The sequence below is a fragment of the Microtus pennsylvanicus genome, chromosome 7 (assembly GCF_037038515.1).
Source record: "Microtus pennsylvanicus isolate mMicPen1 chromosome 7, mMicPen1.hap1, whole genome shotgun sequence".
Lineage (NCBI taxonomy): Eukaryota > Metazoa > Chordata > Mammalia > Rodentia > Cricetidae > Microtus > Microtus pennsylvanicus.
The window spans coordinates 52,511,443-52,533,175 of record NC_134585.1 but is presented as its reverse complement, the minus strand read 5'-3'; the positions used below and the strand labels follow the sequence as shown (position 1 = coordinate 52,533,175).

Here is a 21,733-nt window from a genome sequence, read left to right as displayed (position 1 = left end):
CAGCTCATTTTCAAACCCCTCACTTGTCGGATGCCTTTTTACGCTCTGTTGGCTCCCGATTCTACCTTCTTGTAGCTGTCTTCTATTACTCTTGCCTTTGGTAGTTACACCCTTTGTGGCACTGGCCGTCCTACTTTGCTTTCTTGGATTGCTTCCTTTGGGATAAGTCAGCCTCCACCCAGTGGGAACACTTCAGTTCCTGTGCAGAATTGAGGCTGGTAAACAAGACCCAGAACTAACTTGTCACCACGTAAGTGAGCTACCTTAGGATGAATTGTCCACCTCAAGGAACACATTATGGGGAACTCCATGACAGAATTGCCCAGCCAAGATGCTCCCAAGTTCTTGATTCTCAGAAGTCACAAGACAATAAGCAACCACTCTTGTGTTAACAGACTAAGTTCTGGGGCGATTTACTGCAGATGAGCAACACAATACAATACTACACATAATGCTTACAGCAGCCAACCACAAGAGCTTGCAACAGTTTACTGATTCTCCTACGATTAGTCAGCTATCAGTTTTTACAGACTAGACTTTTGCTAATGATCAGAGATGCCAACAGTCACATGACCATACACTGATCTGTTTGTCCTTGCTGTGTTGGCATCATTATTTTGGGAGGGAAGTCTTTCAAGACGATCACAGACATAATATGGTGACTGTTGTTTGTAAATGCTGACTTTACATGCTTGCAAAACCCATGATTTGCTTAAAAAAGTAATGTATGTTTATATTTTATAGTTTATATTTTCCAACAAAGCTATTAAAAAATACTTGCTTACTTTTGAAGGTGAGTTAGATACTGGAGCTATGAAGGAGCTTTGAGAAGAGTGGTGGTCTAAAATAGGCAAATTTGCCAGAGCAGCGAGAAAACAAATGTCTTTGCCAAAATCCGTTTCAGTGATTTTCTCAGGAAGAGAATCTTAATAATTTTCCATATGTGCAAAGGGCTTATTTTCAAGCAGCACAAAAATACAGCAAGATTTTTAGAAAGATCATTTTTTCAAAAAGCTAGGCACTGGGCACTAGATCTCAGTTACACAGAGAAGAGAAACAGTCCACATGAATTCATGGAGCTTGTCTGCTTGCCAAAAGCTTGCTATTTCACACTGGTGTATGGGGAAAGTATTTAAGAAGACTGCCAACTGTGCAGTCCTGCTTCCTAAATTAGCCCACTCCATGAAAAAGGAACCTTCCTTTACACCTCTCAGGCTTCACTGCAGGCTAGCTCTGGGCCTAGGTCTCTGCACGCGACCAGGGAAGGGTCAGTTTACACAGCTCCTGATACATCATACGTGCAAGACTTCAAAACAATTGAGTGAAAGGTTTAAGAAAAGCATCAAGAACTATCCTTTGGTTTAGCCTTACTGTGAGCTGCTATTTTCTTTAAAATAATAAAAGAGAGAAAGATCCGTATTGGGGTGTGTGTGTGTGTGTGTGTATGCGCGCACGCGCACATATGCACGCACAAGCATTTGAGCCACCTGTGCATGCCTGTGGAGGCTGGAAGAGAGTGTGGATCCCCTGGGAACTATGGGTAATAAGACCTAGAAACTGAACCTGGGTCCTCTGGAAGAGCTGGAAATATTCCTAACTCTAAGACATCTCTTACTTTCTTTTAATCCGTTTAAAAATTCTGAAGCACAGCAATGAGAATATTAAATTATAAGCCTCTCTTTCATTTCTTAACATCTATGTCCTTACTTCTAGTCACGTTATCAAATGCAACATACGATTCATTGCAACTCTATTAAAATCCTGTGATATTCTTTATATAACATAAAACAAAACAATCCCAAACAAAACCAATCCCAAAATGCATTCAGAAACATAAAAGGCTCCAAAACAGCCAAAGCAGCCCCGAGCACACGGTCATCCTGGGGGTTTCACAGAGCCATAGCAGCATCAGCAGTATGGTGCCCACACAGCAGACATTCAAACCAAAGAAACAGAACAGTGGACTGAGAAGTAAACCAACACAACAAAAGCTACTTCATTCTTGACAAAGGTACAAACACATTGTACAAAAAGACCAGTTCTTTAGCAAATGAGGCTGAAAAAAAACAGTATAATCAAACTGATTTAATAATTTGATAGAGAGACCAGAGACCAACCTCCCGCTCTGCACAAAAACCCAGGTCAAAATGAACCAAACACCTTAGTGTAAGACCTCAAACTTTGAAACTACCAGAGGGAAACAAGGAGAAACCTTGTAAGCTATAGATACAGGCAAGGACTTCTGAAAAGCCCTCCATAGCTCAGGAGAAGGGAACAGGTGACAAATGAGACTTCAGGAAGTAAGAAGCACCACACAACAGCAGGAGCAATCAGAGCAGAGACACAGCAGGCTGGGGAGAAAACCCTTGTTAGCTGTTAGCCTGACAGGATCTCAATATCCAAATGATACAAACACCTAAACAATTAAAAAAAATCAGCACATGGGCAAGCAAATTGGAAAGTCCCTCCAAGAAAGACATAAAAATGGCCAATAAACATATAAAGCATTACAATATCCTTAGCCACTAGGAAATGCAAATTGAAACTACATGGAGATAACCTCTCTCCCAGTCAGAATGGCTACCATGTAGAAAATAGCCGACACCAAAAGGTGGCAAGCATGTGGGGGAAATGGAAGCATGATAGGGATTGATGGGTCCAGCCACACTAGTGGAAGTATGGAAGACACACACTTATGTGCAAACACATGGGTACAAACCATTCAGTAGTTAACTTACGTGTTTTTTTCTTTATCTTCTTCCCTTTCAGTTTTAGGGTGAGAAAAACTGACATATATCTTGTAGGAACCATACTTGAAACTGAATTTTGCTCTTTCCTTGGACTGGCTGATGTATAAAACAACGCTCTCTCATGGTGCTGGGCAGTGGCTGCAAGCTTACATGATCAATAGTGGAAAGAACTGGTGTACTACTGTGCTGCTAAGCTCCAGTGCTCGTGGGGTTAATGGTAGCTTCAACTTGATGGGTTTACTGGAACATGACTCTATTATAAGTTGACTGTGTTAAATAACTGCAATATTCTCAAGGAACCTTCTCAATATAAATAGAATTACAATATATTTTCTGCCATCCTATACTTTAGTCTTCTGTTCTTTTGTTTGGTTGGCAATATATTGTGATGTTTGCCATATACTAAACTCACTATCCATGATAATTAATCTTTGTCATCACCTTGACTAGACGTGTAATCACCTAAGAGGCACACCTCAGAGTTACCTGTGAAGGAGTTTCCAGACAGGTTTAGTTGAGGAGGAAAACTGAATGTGAAAGGCATCATTTCACAGGCTGGGGTTCCAGACTACATCACCAGGAGGAAGGGAGTTAACACCAGCATTTTCTTTCCTTGCTTTCTGACTGGGAGACAGTGTGACCAGCGGTCTCCTCAAGCTTCCGCCACCACTTTCCCCTCACGACAGACTGCACACTCAAACGGAAACCAAACTTCCCTTTCCTTAAGCTGATATGTCAGGCATTCTGTCACAGCCAGGTGGCCATCACCAACACAGCACCTGTATTTGGCTGTATTTATGGTTAAACTGTTTAATAAATATTACTATAACTTTAGACTGTGTTTTAATGTGGGGTCTGGCTAATGAAGAATCCCTACAGTTATGATTTCTAGGAAATTTCCTGACTAGTCCTGTATTTCTTACTTTTAGTGAAAAACAAAACTTTATTGAAATGGCTTTGTAATATACATACATACATACATACTCCCAGGTCGATTTCAAATTTTACTAGGTAGCCCAGGCTAGCCTTGAACTCAAAATCCTGCCTTAGCCTCCAGAATGCTGAAATTACAATTACAGTGTGCACCACCACACTTGATATCTAGTAAATGTTTTGCTTGACTTTGTTGAGACAGGGTCTTACATAGCACAGGCTGGCCTTGAACTCACTGTAAAGCCAAGGCTGGCCTTGAACTAATATTCCTTTCTTCCTGAATGCTGGGATTACATGTATATACCACCATACTTGGCTTCTAATGATTTTTTTGAACCACCTATTTAGATTTTCTCTTTGCTTCCAATTTTGAGTTTCATAAACTAGAATTAGAAGAGATACAACTTTATGCTCATCCCATCCAGACTAACTCAATTACATGCTACACCAACTGCCAACAAACAGTCTTACAACTGCCGGTGACAGAACATTCATCCTAACATTTGCTTACTTTAGGACTAAGCAGGACACACACGCTGGCCTTTTCATATTGCAGATGAGCAGAAACTCATAGACCTGTCCTTAAAACCTCGCCGAGGGCTGGGAGAAATGGCACTTGAGGTAGGTATGGTGGTGTGTGCTTGGAATGTCAACAGTGGGCACAACAGTGGGCAGTAGAGACAAGTCCCTGGGTTTGCTGTCCAGTCAGTCCAGCCTCTTTGAAAAGCTCCAGGCCACCGGGAGATCTGCCCACCCACCCATCACCCCCAAACCACCTGAAACCAGGTGGATAGCTTTTGAGCGCTGGGAGTTTCCAAGACTCACATAAAAAGAACAGATGATAGAAATACCAGCAAGCTAGCAAAAGACTCTTTAATATTCATGTTCAAAACATGGTAATATTGAAATACATAGTGAGATTTGGAGCCCCAACTGAGGCAGGGAAACTGGATCCAGCCTTTGAGCTGCGCTCACCAGCAAGCTGAAGGCCTCAGGTGCTCTCCAGGAGGACGGCTGCTGCCTGCACTCCTGGGCTGAGCCATCGCTCCCCTTCACCACTCTCCTGAAATAATCATTGTCATGCGTCATTTCTCTGCCTACCTGTACAGACCTCCCTCGCCATTTTCTCCACAGCTGCAAAGGCCTTACTGAGGCCACCTCTTCTCTCTCTGATACTAGTTGTGATTTGTTTTCCTCAGACCTTTTCCCCACCCTGCTATTTTTCCCCACCGTTTTTCTATTGTGTCTGAGGTTAGTAGCAACCATGATTTCTAGCACTTTCACAGGTGTGTGTATGTGTGTGTGTGTGCGCGCGCACACGCGCGCACTCATGTGTTTCTTGCTAGGGATTTCATCCCCAGCATCATGCATGCTAGGCAAGCATTCTACCCTAGACCTCCATTTCAGGCTTGCTTAGTGCTTACAGTTTGTATTTCAAATCATTTTCCAATTAACCTTAGACAACAAGATGGAAACTTTTCAAACATGGTATACCTTCTTACTCATTTCACAGAATTTAAGTAAAATTCCCTGAATCCCAAAATAATTCACCAAAATTGGCTTTCTATCAACAATGTACATTGATTTATAATGATTGGGAACTACTCTCTGCAGACACAGGATTTAAGACCGTGTGAATCTCCTTCTTCACAGTTAGGCAAATGTTTTAATTTCCTTGTTCAAGTTAGTTTTTTAAATTTTATTTAGAAAAGACATTTTCTTCTAAACTTAAAAAGAAAAAAAGTTTATTTCTTTTGTAAGTGAAATAGCCAAGCAGAGAGATAATTGTGGTAAGCTTCTTGTTTGTTTGTACTGTAAGCTATTGCTAACATTATCGGTTAGCTTTTGCTAATGTTATTTATACCAGCTATTGACAATGTAATTCAAAATTGATTTAATTCTCTCCAAGTCCTTGGTTTATTGTTTATCCAAGAATCTATTGCTGTTGTAACTCTTGCACTGTATTTTCCATCTCCTCAGAGTTAGATCAAATAATTTAAACAGATTTTAGTCAACATTATCACACTAGGAATTTGACTGGTTGCAAAGTTAAATTTCTTTCTTTCTTTGGACAGACTCAGAAAATAAGATAATGTATTTTCAGATTATTCCAAAAAATGAAATCACTTAAATGGAAAAGCTGTAACTTTGAATCAGGAGTAACAAATTCAAAAGTCTACTGCTCTGAAGCAATGCATAGAATATACTCTGAAATCTACACCAAAATTTTGGCATGTTTGCATTTTTTATCTTTACCTTTGAGATGGTTTTTAATCATATAAATAAAACTTACCTTTTTATTTTCATATTTTAAAGTTTAAAAGAATCATATATTTTTATAAAGATTTATTTTTATGCTTATGCTTGCTTGCATGCATGTATGTACACCATGTTTATGCCTGATACCTGTGTAGGCCAGAAGAATGTGTTGGATTCCTTGGAATTGGAGTTACAGACAGATGTCAATCATGCAGTTGCTGAGAAGAAAAAACGCTGGTTCTCTGCAAGAGCAGCAACTGGCTGAGCCACCTCTCTAGCCCCTGGGTTTACATTATCCTAAATGCAAGCATCTGCATTTCTATTGTTGAATGCCCAACTAACTAGCTGCTAACATAAAGAATCTTGATATCATACTTTACTAACTTTATATGTAGATCCACAAATATACAGATTTAATAGCAGTATGAACTCTTGATGCTTTTTAGCAACTATGTGTAATTCTTGTGGACACTGTATTAATCACGAGTGTATCTGGAAATCAGAATGGGAATATAGCACTGGAAAACAGCTCGACACCACATATTCCTAAGCAGCGTCTAGCTACACTGCAATGCCTAGAGCATAGGGGCAGGCCAAGTGCAAACCTCCAGGACATGCAAAACAGCTGTCTTTTCTCCGTGGATGGGATGCATTCAGAATATTTCTAACATGAAAATTATCAGTTTAGCCATTTATAATTAATTATGTTCTATTTTGGGGCAAGGTCTTGCTGTGTAGTTCAGGTTGGGCTTTCATGCCCCTCTTGCCTTAGCTAAGCCTTCCTGTGCTGAGATTACAAGTGTGCTGTGCCTTTGTGCCAGTCTGTTTCGAGTGGACATTTCAATAACTACATTTAAAATATCAGTACAACCACTACTACTAATTTCCATTTTTTCCTTCACCCCCGACTAAACAATTTGTGTTGCTAATAGAGCAATTATTTTTGCTGCCTCCATAACTGACAACTCTTCCTGTTATCCTGAATTTGTTCAAGAAACTTTATGTGGGTGGAGCCACACAGCATTTTTCCATGTGTGTCTACATCACTCCGCTTATCCTCATGTTTCCATGGTTCTTCTAAGTGGAGACTGATTTCTCTGGGCAGCAGGAAGAAGCAACCAGCACATCCCCACCCCCCAGCAAGAAAGCCACTGAGAATCCAGCTTCCTGCCTGTGGCTATGGGAGAGGCTTCTTCCCAAGTCTTGCCTACTTGCCTACAAGGCTAAGACCATTCTTCCAGTTGCCAGGGCACATACAGACACATCCCTTTATAGTATTTCTTAGCTGAGATCTTGAGATTTGCCCTCTCACCCCTATTTCCCCCAAGGCAAACAGAATGACAGCAGCTCTGTAGACAGCTGCTTTTCTTGGGAAGAAAAAAAAATGAATTTTCCTGTGGAGCCTCATTTTCAGCCTATGTTATCTGTCTCTTTTTTCTTTTTAGCCACATGCCAAATAATACTAAAAGTTGGGAATTTTCTTAATGCAGGCAGGAGAAAAATACCTTACTTAGAATGCAGACAACTTGGGTGTGTAAGGACCTGAGATATTTTGTAGCAGCATGTGGGGTAATTTTCCAAGAGTTTGAAAACAAGATGTCTAGACTTTTCTCCTAATTGATGGATGGCTATGCATAAAAATGTATCATAAAAATGTGTCTGAAATTGTACAGGGGCATACCATTAACAAAGGCACTTTTATAAAAAAATAGGGTTGTCTATGTGATATATAACAGGAATGTGTTAATATTAAAATCACTTTGCTAATAGGTGTTCTTCAAATTTTGTTTGTCAAATGACTGCTTTCTGGTGTTGACAATTTTTCAAACAAGAGCTTCAAAAATGGATTGTGCTGCTTCGATTCTTGCCACAGTGCAGTACAGTTTTCTACTTAAAACAGGGATTTAATGAGTGACAGTTAAATAGAACTCTTGTTCCCACTGTATGTTTTAAGTTTAAAACTTATGGCTTCACCCCACAACCTCTCCAACATAAGTTGTCACCAGTGCTTTTGATCTTGGGCATTCTTACAGGTGTAAAATGGAACCTCAGAGTTGTTTTGATTTGTATTTCTCTGATGGCTAAGGATGTTAAGCATTTCCTTCAGTGTCTTTCAGCCATTTTAGATTACTCTGTTGAGAGTTCTCTGTTTAGGTCTGTACCCCATTTTTTAAAATTGGGTTATTTGTTCTTTTAATGTCAAATTTCTTGAGTTCTTTGTATAATTTGAAGATTGGCCCTCTGCCCAGTGTGGGATTGGTGATGTTGTTTTCCCATTCTGTAGGCTGCCATTTTGTCTTGTTAACCATGTCCTTTCCTTTACAGAAGCTTCTCAGTTTCCATTGGTGGTGGGAGTGCAAACTAGTACAGTTGCTTTGGAAATCAGTATGGCGATTTCTCAGAAAATTAGGAAACAACCTACTTCAAGACCCAGCAATACCATTATTGGGTATATACCCAAAGGATGCTCAATAGTTGAGCACATACATAGTTGTACCAAAAGTACATGTGCTCAACTATGTTCATAGCAGCATTGTTTGCCATAGCCAGAACCTGAAAACAACCTAATTACAGTTCAACTGAAGAATGGATAAGGAAAATGTGGTACATTTATATAATGGAGTATTACACAGCAGAAAAAATAATGACATATTGAAATTTGTAGACAAATGGATGGATATAGAAAACATCATATTGAGTGAGGTAACCCAGACCCAGAAAGACAAATATCCTACGCACTCACTCATAAGTGGCTTTTAGACATAAAGCAAAGAAAACCAGCCTACAAATTACAATCCCAGAGAACTTAGACAACAATGAAGACGCTGAGAGAGACATACATCTAATCTACATGGGAATTAGAAAAAGAAGATCTCCAGAGTAAATTGGGAGTATGGGGACCATAGGAGAGGGTAGAAGGGGAGGGGAAAGGAAGGGAGTGGAGCAGAGAAAAATGTATAGCTCAAAAAAAAAACCAATAAAAATTAAAACTTATGGCTTATAAAATGGCCACGTGAATGAAGAATTACTTAATTGATGATACTGCAAAGAACAATATTCTCACCCCAAACTGCTTTCACTTTGTTCACTTTGAATATGAAGAAAAATGCACCCAAGAATAATACGGAAATAAGATAAGTTTTGTGATAAAGTTAAAATCATGGAGATCAGACATTTCATATGTATTCTCCAATTCCATGAATACCACAAACAAAACAATCGTCTCCTCAGTGATGTTAAAAGATTCGTCTAGAAGCCTTGGAACCTCACAGGGCAGTTACTCCCTATGGGTTGAACATAAGGAGCTGTGTTCTTAGTGGCAAATGGGGTGTGGAGTATGAAGTCACTCTGACAGGCATGTGCTACTCAGTAAAGACTGCAGCCTAAGGTGAGGAGCAGAGGCTTGGTCCTTTTCCTTCACCATGCTCACCATGAACATCTCACTTTTAAACCGCTATCACTCCCCAGGATACCCACAGATGGCCAGGCAGAGCATTCAGTCATTCTTTTGGTTGTCCCGTGGTTATCTGAAAATGGCTTGCCACTTACACAGGCCATGCCAAATTGGGGGCCTAAAAGTAATCAAGGAGCTTAAAACTGGATTCTGATACGGGATGCCTTTTCTTTTTATCTATCACTTTGTAAACTTACACATCCATTTATTTGTCTTTTGTATTAGGATCCAAAGTAAGCAAAATGAAGCCTAGTGTTGTTTGCTCCAGAGGGAGGCACCATATGATTGGATGCACTTCCTTTATTGTACTGAGGGCAGGTTTGGATCAGACCAGGGAATATATTTTAGAGGGATTAAGTTGGTCAAAGACTAGGACTAGATTAAAGGGAAAATGGTTCATAATCTGACAATCAGGTAGGGGATGGAATCTGGATTGTTCCTGTAAACAACACATTACCACAAAGTCCCTGGTCTACAGACCTTAAGTCTTCAGAAGAGAATTTCTCTAGACCTTGACTTGTAAAGGAAGTATGAACACTCAGAAGCTGTCTTCAGATTCATGTTGTCTTAACAGTGGCAGAATTCTCTCAACTAAGTATTCAAGAAATGGTGTGCTAAACTAGGAATGGGCTCAGAGTTTGTTCTCATAATAGCACAGTATTTCTCTTTCCACCAGGGAGCCCAAGAGCACCTTTCAATTTCAGACCCTAGGAAAGCACGTGATGGCAGAGATTTCACAACAACATTCTCAGATTTGGAGTGGTAGCCAAACCTTTCTTGAAGAACTTCAGGTCTTCTTGAAACAGACTAACTCAGTCAACTAAAGGTCATCTTAGTTACTAGCTTAAGTATTATTATTAGACAATTCTGTTGGATTTTACTTATTTGAAACATTACAGTTTCCCAGGTACAAAATGCATTTTAAGACTGGACAATGATGTTCCACCAGTGTAATCCCAAGATTCAGTGAGAGTAGCAATAGGAATTGCTTTCAGATAAGGAGCCTTTTGCATCCCAAGTTGGGAACCTGTAATTAAAGCCAGTTCACAATGCATTTCATCATTCAATTTTTTCTTTTAACCTAACGTTTCCAACTCCTCTAAGCTCTCATTCCTGGAAAAGCTTCCGGCAGTCACTTTTGGAACCCACAGTTTTCTGCAGCTTTTCATATTCTTACCATAGCCTTTCTGCCTCTAAGCTTGGCTCCCCACATGTGGTCAGTTATGCCACCACTGCCGGAAGTGAAACTTTACTCAGCATGGACAAGCTTGCCCACACAAAGGCAAACATGTGGAGCAGAAAAGGAGTCTAGCATTTACAGATCTTGACACTCTGTACATTTCTGGCTTAACCAAGTTATCTTCAGTCTATACATGCTAAAAAAAGACAAAGACAGAAAATTTCCTATTGGTCATAAAAAAGCTAGCCAGAGGATCTGGGTCTCCATCCCCTGCTCAGAGGTCAATCTGGGGTCTCCCTCTGCAGTTCTCAGGAGCCCAGTACTGGCAAGCTATTACATAATCTATATTTCTGGATTTTCTTAGAAGGACAATCACTTTTAAGGAAATTGCTCATAGGTATTTTTTTCTAGTATGCTCTAAATATTGGGATTGTGCTAGAAGCTTTCAAATACTATTACTAATATTTATCTATGGCTTGTTAATTTTTACAAATGATAAAACTGATACTAAGGCAAGTTGACTCAAAATACTGAAAACCCGTTAAAGACGGTAGAATGTGAAGCAGTAATCTATATGAAATGGCATTATTAAAATTTTGACTTGTTTAGATAATCTCTTTGAGACTAAATTCATATGCATACATACGCGCATATGCGAACATTACATCTATCTTAAAGATCTCAATGGGAAGCCTTATGCCTCTGGTGCTGATTTTCTAACAACAGAAGCCCTACTGGTGTTGCCTTTCTGAAGAGTCTGCTGCAGGCTTGACTGACAGCTACACCTGGGCAGAGCACAGGCGCTCCACATAAATTTCTAGGACTTTAAATGAGACCTGGGAGTCTTTTAGAATAAATACCTCCAGGCTTGGTGGGACCACTGCCAACCAGTCTCATTCTGGTCTTTGCCTGCAATCGTTTGTGAACTAGGATGCTGAGGTTTGCGGAGTCAAAGTACTTTAAAATGCTTCCACCGCATTTTATGCATAAACACGATTTATTTAAAAATGTTCCTCTACTAGCATAGAGAATGGAAAAAAGAACAGTTAGATGCAAGGTTTCTGAAGTGAGACATTTAAGTACATAAAACAGATTTAAAAACATTGCATTGGTGGTGTCAAGTTCTAGCATATAAATTGGTTTCCTTACCAGCAAACTCACTTTTTAGGTACATGGACTGGAGATAACTCAGTGGTACAGCCTGTAAGCTACAACATCAGTTTAAATGCATGTTCAATAACCAATGAACTTTTAGAAAATGGGCTTAAAGCACAGCATCATTTTGTGATACTTAATAATTGGCTCTTTACAAATGGGAAATACTTCAAAATCACCACCAACAGCCACCTTCAGCCACCTCAAGCTATGTGCTCTGTCCCAGGGTTCTCTCAAGACAGCTGTTTGACACTCTCAAAGCTCAATCTTTCTGATAAAATTTGCTTTATTTTATTTTATTTTAATTTGAAGGGCATTGTTTTCCTCTGTCTGAGAAATGAAAAGATGTCTCCACATCAGATTCAGCTCAAGACACAGCCCTGTTTGCAAAAGAAGGGCTCCCAACAGCAGTGGACGCCAAAGAGCCCTTCTCTCTATTGCTTTGCTCTTAACTTGGCGCAGTGTTTCAGATGGTATTCATTTGGAATAGGAATAAGGAGATCGATGACATAGCCTGTCCAATCCTCCTCTGTAAGTGGCTTTGCTAGAAGTGGGTATGGGCAGAAAAATATAAATTCTTCTGTCTGTAGGCAACCGAAAACATACCAACTCATCTTGGAGTAATTTAACCAATAAGATGATTTAGAGGACAGTTCAGTGGCACCATTTTTGGAAGGCAAAAGCTTAGCAGAAGGAACATAAATCAAAGGTGACTGGCAGGTAAAGGATATATGCAGCAATCAGCCAAGCCATGTGCACACTGGCACAAATTCAATAAGATCATTTATAAAAATTCTAAGGCAGAAGTACACAAAAGGGGGTCTGGTGCTAACTAAATCCACAGATAGCTTACATGCCACTGAAATAAACACTTCCAGATGCGGTGTACAAAACCCTTCACAGAAAGAACTGTTTTCTTTCATAAATCTCAAGGAGGGACTTTTAGCAGAAAGGGCAAGAAAAAAAAATCTAAGACGGAGACGAAGCCTCTTAGGACTAGAAGTGCTCGCTGCGGTGACTTGTAGCTAAGGCGAGCTCTGCAGCACTCTCCACCCAGAAGCACAAGCTGGGAAGACTGGCTAGTGTGTCCTCCACAGTTCTAGAAAACCTAGACCCCCAGTCAGTGCTGCCATTGCTGCCTTTAGAGTTTCTTTTGGGAGCTGGGGGTTGGGACAATAGACTCACACGGGTAACTAAGGACAGCTGGGGGGAAGATGCTGTGGAAGGAACAGCAAGCAGCAGGAAGCCGCTGTACACATACCTTCTGTACTGAATTCAAAACCTGGTTAGATCACAACCATCACAACACATGACCAGAGTCACCAGGGGACTAGAAAGTCAATTTGTTAATTTAACTAGCATAACATGTAGGAATTTTGGGTCAGAAATGAATATATCCATAAAATAAAACAGAAAGCAGGACTGTCTTTTCCATTATGATGCTCAGGTCATTTATGCAGTAAGTGCCGCTCATGCTCCTTAGCAGGCACCCAGGGAATCCCCCAAAATCAGTTTCTGTATTGAGTGAGTATTAAATTCAAGATCTCAGCAAGCTGCTGAACATTAACGTTAATCTGGAGAAGATTTTTAATTGTGTGGTGGTGCACATTACACACTTGCCGAGCCTCGTTCTCTCATTGAGAGTGCTGTTGCGGTTACTCTGTGTGCCATGCAGTTCCTTTGAATTACCTCTATGCAAGGAGAGACTCTTACGGCTTCCCACTGCAACATGACGCAGTGGCCACTTCTTTGGTGTTTACCACATTATTTCAGGCAACTCTCTCTCCCCATTACCATCAGAGTTATGTTCTCTAATGTAGAGAGCTTCAAATCTACTCTTCGTCCCAAAACAAACAAACAAACAAACAAACAAACAAACAAACAAACAACCCCCCACAAAAAACCCCCAAACACTAAAATATCTCCTTGATGGCATCAGCTATCTAAAATTTCCAGATAAGATCTAGCAAGCCCAGGTTATCGGGTTTGGATTAGAATCTTCCTGGAGCTGTAGATGTATTTCACCAACAGAGTGCTCACCAAACATGTGCAAGTCGTGGATTTCATCCCCAGCACCATGCAACTGGACATGGTTCTTAGCACACCTGCAGTCACAGCACTTGAGGGGAGGCGGCAGGAGGATCAGGAGTTCAAATTCACCCTTGGCTGTCTAAGAAGTTTATGGCCAACTTCGGACTCTATCTCAAGCAAGCAAACAAACAAACCTTCTTTAGCACCTTCTCTAGACTCTTGTCAAAGCTGATTCTCACATCTGCCGTAGCAGCCACGCTACTTTCCTGCAGCTCACTCTTTCCCACTGGATTTCTGTTCTTTCTGCCTTTTCAAAACTGCCACTCATTTGTCTTTTTCTGGCAAATTTGGTTCATATGTAAATGACCCTCCAAAAGCTCCTAGGCTTGGCAGATTGAGCACTCTTTTTTTTTCTCTCCTGATTCTGAGATAGGTTGCCCACCTTTCACTCTCAGCAGTAAACAGGGACACCTGGGTACCCCTTTTTAACATACATGTTTTTAACAAAATTTGTAGCAAATATTTACTGAATTAATTGGAGATACCAAGCTATAAAGAAGCTCAGGATATGGAGGATGCTAACACTGATCCTTCCACTGTGTTGTTCAGTAGAAGTACTTGCTCTAATATTGTAAGGGGACAGCCCTTATACTCAGATAGCAAGTGCTAGGCTTTAAAGATACATGAAATGAGCTATGTTCTGTCAGGAAGGTACAGTGTTGAATTGTTCCAGTTCTGGTAAGTGACAAAGTAAATTCATAGCAGTGTACAGAATGGCTTTGCCTCATTTTTTTATTTGGCCACTTGTGAATGCACTGTGCGGATGACAGACATCATCTGCCTAACCATTAGCACTGAAGTGAAGGGAGTTCAGTGCAAGGTGAGCCCATCACACTGCCTTTACTAGACAATAGCTTCTGAGAGAAGCTCAATATAGACTGTAGGCTAGTTTGCTTTCTCTGTTTTTCCGGTTTCCTCCCCTCCTCTTCACTGACAGCCTGCTTGGATGAGGAAGTTTGTCAGCTATACGCATTTACTTATTAAGTGCTTACCTAATTGGTCTAGAATGTCATCACAGGTGTTGGGGTTGGACCAGGAATGCAGAATATGAGTCAAAGACAGAAATGGAGTTTTTAACGTCTCTACTGGAAACCCTGAGGTCTGTATGAGTGTTTAAATTGGAATTGACGGCAACCTGTAGGCGAGGCTATGAACTTCGGGAGCCAGAGAAGGAACTCAAAACCTCCCTCCCTAGTACTTCCCCAGGGGCACGGGGTAACTATCACCTTGAATGCACCTGGGCAAATTCAGAGCCTGACATGGAGCTCCCTCATGACCTCTGTCAACTAATCAGTCGAAATCTTTCCAGACCTGGAGCCTACTCCACAGACTGGGTCCATGCCCAGAGCAGCAAGTGACTCCAACCAGTAGGAAAGCCTGCCCAGGTGCCAGGCAGAGACTTCACATCTGACTGACATATGGGCTCCAAGTTTTCTCTTCTCACAGCTTGAGGTCATGAAGGGGGTGGAACGTTCAGTTCATACATATGCAGCCTAGGGGATTTGGTTTAAATCAAATCATAATTACAACACGAGCCAGGAAAACAAGGATTTTTTTTGGATACACTTTTTTTTTTTACTTTGCATATGACCTTAAATATATGTTGAGCACAGCACTGTGGCCATCCTACCATACATACCTCCAACTGCTGAACAGAATACCCCGAGGTAGAAAGCTCTGAATATAGGAGATGCAGTTACCCAGCTCTGTAAGGTCCACTGTGAACACCTACAAAGGTATTTTTGCCTGCTGCAGTAGACACTCTTAAACATGGCCCCGCCCCTGCAGTATCCACATAGCCCCTGGTCACCTAGCTTCAAGCTCAAGCTGTGCTCACAGTGGGATAGACTGAAAATGGTTCATATGAAACCAGCCCTGCAATTCTGAAAACCAGAGATTGTCCACTGAGTGTGACAACACAATCCTATGTGTAATGCCTACATCTGTTTTAGTTTCTCCTGATAGTCAAGTAGAAAAATGCATTAACTCCCTGAGCTTGCATAGGATCAGGTAACTGTCTATGGAGCTAGAGTATGAGAGAATAAAATTCTGCACATAAGCATGGTTATTAGCCTAAATAACCAAGTGTATCCCTGCTGTCTCAACTGCTGAGGTGGAATCAAGGCTTCTTACAGCTTGTTAGAGCTCAAGAGTGTGGACCTAAGAAAAGCTTTTAGTATTCCCTGAGACACCTTGCAAGTACATGATGGAGTTCATTCTTTGATGGCTGCAAGCATATTCTACCCTGTTACCATGATGCATGTAGGCATGCACATGTGTGCATGTGCACACACATGCACTCATTCAAATGCACATTCACACATACCTCTGACTATATATATATATATATATATATATATATGTTAGCGGGTCTTAGGATGATATAGTCTAATATCACTAGTTACTGAGAGATGTCCATACATCCTAGGTTAATGGACAGGGATGGAAAATCCCCTGTAGCAACTCCTCCTACTGTAGTTTTAAAGAAAAAGTTACATGGTATGTAGTTACACGGGCTATTTATGTGTGTCTGTGTTCATAAATATACATGTGAACATATGCAGTTGTGCAAGTATGTGCAGGCCCAGAGGTTCATTGCAGATGTCTTTCTCTATTGTTCCTTGTCTCTTACTGAACCCGGCATTTGTAGATTCAGCTACACCAGGCTGGCTGGCAAGCTCCCCCTCCTGTCTGTGGCTCCCCAGAACTGGGATTATAGGTGTCTGCCGATACACCCAGATTTCCATGTGGGTGCTGGAGAGTTGATTCAGGTCCTTTTGCTTGCATGATGTGTGCATTATTAATTGAGCCAGCCTCCTAGTCCAACTTTAACTATTTTGACTTAGAATTTTACACAAATGAATAATATCAATACCTGAAGACATTAGATTTGTCTGAATGTTCAATTACCTCTAAATATTCAAATATTTTACAAATGTAAATAACAAGGAGACGTTGGCTAGAAACTTAAATTTTTTTAATGGAAAGTCACTTTTTTCTCAATAAATTTTCTGGGAGTTTTAAATCATTATTGACTGAAGAAAAGGACACACACACATATATTATATTCTTTGGATATGTATATCCTACTGATTCCCAGAAAATAATTAACATGGCACATTTATCATATAAAACTGGTTTAAAACTAAATGTTCTCCAAATAAATATGCTATTTTTAATATTATTGCTTTTCATTCTGAATCGGGTGAGAGAAGATAAAATCTCAGTTTTATAATTTACTCGGTCAAATTATGTGAAATTGTAGGTTCTTTAGGTCAAAGACAATTGAAATCAGAAATTTACTATGGTCAATACTGTGTTCAATTTCAAATTATTCTGAGAGAGAACGTGAAAGGAACAGAAATAAAGGAGTGGAGCAGCTGAAGGGACTCCAGCGGCTCCGAGACTCCCTGGTAGACTTTACCCTCAGAGCAGCAGCATCAATGTCACTGGCATCAAGATCCCTGAGCTTTAGAGGACATGAAGTGGCCTGTGTAAGGTCAGACAGCAAGAAGCAGAGCCGTTCTCTCTGCCAGGGTTCCGTGAGCTCTCAGTAGTCCTACCCACATCCACTTTCCTAAGGCTATCAACTCACACACATGATTTTGTCATCAACTGAGAGGATCCTCCAGCAATTGCCTCATTATTGACACCAGAGAGTTCCATGAATAAAGGAAGCAGTACTACTGCCTTTGATGGCCTGGAAGAGTCATGTGCTCCCCTTTGCATTAGGTATGTTTTTCTTTTTTAAGTTTTGTTCATGACTTGCAGATACTATTTTAGGATGCTTCTCACAAATTGTGCTTCCTCTTGTTGCCTGTCAAGTGCATCTGGATCTTTGGTATGTGGCTCTCATCTTTTCTTTTCAGGCATTATCTAGCTTTTATCTAGGAGTTGATACGTTTATATTTTCAATCCCTTATTAAAGGATAGTTCTTTCTATCTGAGTTGATTTTAAAATTGTTACTTTCAAAATTTCACATTTTGGAGTTTTGTTTTTCTTTTGCCGTATTGCTTAAACTAATCCTGTTTTAAAAAGATACTCAATTTTATTTTTTTTTCTTTTTCATTATGTGACCTGAAAAATATTCAGAGGTTGGTGGTGTGACTCTAATCAGCAGGATTCAAATCATGTTCTGGCTCAATGGTTGAATGTATGTTTAGCATGTGTGTGAGGCCCTGGATCTAATTCTCAACATCAAACATAAACAAGTATAAGAAAGATTTTAAATACCAAAATGATGGTCAATGTTACAAAGGACTTCAGGAGACATTTCTAAATGTATTTTGCTGCCACACTGAGAATTCATGTAATTTTCAGTTACTAATTATAATACAGAATTAAAATCTTTAGACACAAGAAAAAAAAGGACATGATATAATTTAGAAGAAATTACCCCCAGACTAAAAGCTAGTAAGTTGTACTTAGGTAGAAATGTATGCTGTGTCTGTCTTATTTATTCATTTGTTTATTAATCAGATATTGTCTTGCATATTCTGCACTGCAAGTCAATATGAAGTATCCACAAAATTAATGTACAAAAAGTAAGTTTTACTGTTCGTTGGTTATGCAAATTGAGTCTCTTTTCTGAAAGTCAAACCCTATTTGTTGGAAGGAGAAGGAGCTGGAGAAATTTCCATTAAGATAAATAAAAATATAGGCAAGGGCTATAAGATGAGCATTCAATTAGAACTCACACACAGACACACACTCACTCCTAAGGCTGCTGAAATATCAAGTCTTCAATTCTCCATTAAAAACAAGCCCTGATTATAAGCTTTCAAATCATTTAAAGATGTGAAAGCCTGTCTGCAGTTGAGCCCTGTTCAAAGCCAGAACAGAAATCATTTCTTCTTCTTCCAACTCAAAGTATGTTTAGGAGAAGGACATCTGATAGAAGTGGCTGTGCCAGTCTAACCAACTCTAAATACAAAAACGCTTCTAGCAACATTTGGATACATATAATTTGACGAAAAGTTTTGTAAACTGAAGCTTTGAAAAAATAGAAACTATAAGCTCCAACAAAAAGCTTAATATGTAATTGAAAGAAAATAATATTTTGTAGAAAAAAGTTGCCCCTCCAAAAAGAGACAAAAATGACTAACTTTTATTTCCCAAGAGAATTATGCTACTTTTATACAACAAAATTACAGCCGCCACAAATTGCTTTCAACAATTCCATCGCTTCTTCATTTGACCACTTGAAAATCAAGATTCTTTCAGATTATAAATATAACTTTTTATAACTCTGTTATTACGTACTGTGAATGGGGAAAGAGGGCCAATCTTGTGGCCGTAGCGTCGAATGGCTTCTCTGATGTGGCAGGGCTGGATGGCATCGCTGTGAGCCTCAACACCACAGGCCGCAGTGCTCTGGGACAGAAAAACACATAAATTGTTACTAAATCAAAAACACACAACAGACTACAGTGTATAAAATATGAAAATAAACCTTTATAGAATGGGCCATTTTCCCCTTAGGACGCACATCACTGCTGCCATATACTACATCTAAAAAGAAAGTTCCATTAACAAATCAAAGATGACTTTTCCATGACCCCGTCCGAGCAGACCTACCAAATGCAGTTTTTATGCCTTCAATATTTCACCCAAGCCTGCATGTCAGGTAGGAGCGTACAGCCACTTGTGTGCCGGCGAAAAGTGTCACAGGGGCTTGTTGAAAGACCCACAGGAAGCTCTTTTCAAAAAAAGTTTATAATGTTTCTTGGGAGATTCTTGGGCTTATTTTTGAAATGACTTGAGCCATGAATTAAAATGAAGAAATGTAAAATGGCCATATGTTTGTCATATTGGGGACTGTCTTAGAAGATTGTTTAATTTGATTCTTAATATTTAGGTGTCCTTGTGATAAAGTAAAATAAAACCTTATTTTATCTCATATATGAAAGCCATATTTGAAATCACAAAAAGACACAAGAAAGATTATATGCAAGGAGGGCATGAGTACAAACTCAAGAAATTATATATATATGTATGTATATACATGTATATGTGCATCTACACACATGTATATATGTGTATATATGTATGTGTGTGATACAACTTCAAACAATTAAAATACTCTTTGCATTCTCAGTCCATTAAGTGACATGTTATAATGCTATTGCTGGGATCAGATTATTATTTAAGGATCAAAAATGGGATCAGCACTTACTCGACACAGTAAGCCAACTAAAAGCACAGTAGGCACCAGATGTCAGTTTATCAACTGTATGGATAGATAAAGAACTATTCTGCTTATATGCTATTGTAATTGTGTTCTAGAACCCACTCAGTCACCCAATTAGTGCCATTTATTTTCCCAAGCCTACAGTTACTACAGTTGTTCTGATAACTGTCATAAGCCTGACATCATGGTTACCCATAGGGAATATAATTCTGCATGGAGAACCTTTTGGATAACAGTTTTAGACGATTTCACAGAAATGAATGGGCACAGACTCTCTGACTCAGCAATTTTTCCTTTAAGAATTTTCCTAATGATACATTTCATAAATATACACATGAGTAGTTAATACAGTACTATTTGGATTGACAACTAAATGCTTACCAGTAGGACTGGGTAAATAAATTATGATAAAGTCATTCAAAGAAACAGAAAAGATGACACCCATTATGGGCCCTTCTGGGATGATTCTTACAGTGTGATTCCTAAGATACATCATCTAAAAAGACCAGGCACTCAGTCACTCAGCACTGGGTTACTGGTTATTGAAAAGAAAGACGAAGCCAGGTGGCAGTGGTACACATCTTATACCTTTAATCCCAGCACTCGGGAGGCAGAGGCAGGAGGATCTCTGAGTTCCAGGTCAGCTGGGCCTACAAAGCGAGTTCCAGAACAGCCACAAACAGATGTTGCTTATCCATTTAAACATGGACTGTCTATATGAGGGTTCAGTGAATAAAGTGGCAGGGCTCTCGAGCAGGCTAAGTGGCTGGCTAGAAGACAGGAGTCAGAGGAAGACATACTTTTCATGATACTTTCCTGAACTTTGAAAATACACTTTCAGTCTACGTACAAACGAGTAAAACAATGGAAATCCCTACCAAAGGAGAATATCTGCTAGCTTTCCAAGCTGAACCTAAAGGAAGACAAAGCATAAAAGAAACGAGCTCTTGATTACTTTGTTATAACAAGTGTTGAAATAAGCCAAATCAGAACTCATGGAGGATCTTTCTCTACCTCTTCTGTGCCCACATCAACATGGATTAAGTTATCTTAACCTTCACTTTGGCAATGATGAAAAGGTATACATTGTTTCTCTGAGTGCTTTCTCAATTCTCAGTCCATTTCATTTCACCCTTGGAAGGAACACATATGACTAAAATACAACCATCAGGTCCCCGGATGTGGGCAAAGTCTCTTTAGTGTGTCCATCTTACTCTGCGACTTGCACACTTGCCTTTATAGTCGATGCCTATATCAAGGAGGTGGCAGGATCCTCTTCACTAGTGGAAATGTATGCGAGTAGTAAGCTGAATTTAGAACCTAAAGAGAAACTCTTCTGGAAGGAACCCAGGAGGAAGTGAAGAAGACCAAGGTCAGTATCCTGTGCACAATATGAAGTCCTAACCCCTTCCTATGTACAATTCTTCTATGTAACTCCCCTAAATTCCTCATTTTCTCCTTGCAAATTGTATTTAATTGGTTTTTGCTTCTTAACTCAAGGCAAAGATAAGACTTTCTAAGTTTGTCAATAGATTTGATTATGTTTATAGAAGGTTTTGCACCAAATCTCTTAGCTTTGTAATGGCAATCTGATAGGATCTGGGGAAACTGAAATAGCAGATTATCTGGTCTGAATCTACCTGTCCTCTCCAGATTCCTACATTGAGATCTTAATGTCCAAGGGCTTTAGGAGGTGATACAATTATGAGGGTAGACCCTC

At 39.8% G+C, this 21,733-nt stretch overlaps 1 protein-coding gene across 6 annotated transcripts in view; it reads right to left on the bottom strand.

The window, feature by feature from the left end:
* Supt3h (SPT3 homolog, SAGA and STAGA complex component) overlaps nucleotides 1–21,733 on the bottom strand; it is a 367,702-nt gene that overhangs the window by 56,130 nt on the left and 289,839 nt on the right. For all 6 annotated transcript variants that reach the window (XM_075980696.1, XM_075980694.1, XM_075980697.1 and 3 more), the window contains one exon: nucleotides 19,086–19,196. In XM_075980696.1, the coding sequence (XP_075836811.1) occupies nucleotides 19,086–19,196 (111 nt within the window). The remainder of the gene's footprint in view (nucleotides 1–19,085; nucleotides 19,197–21,733) is intronic.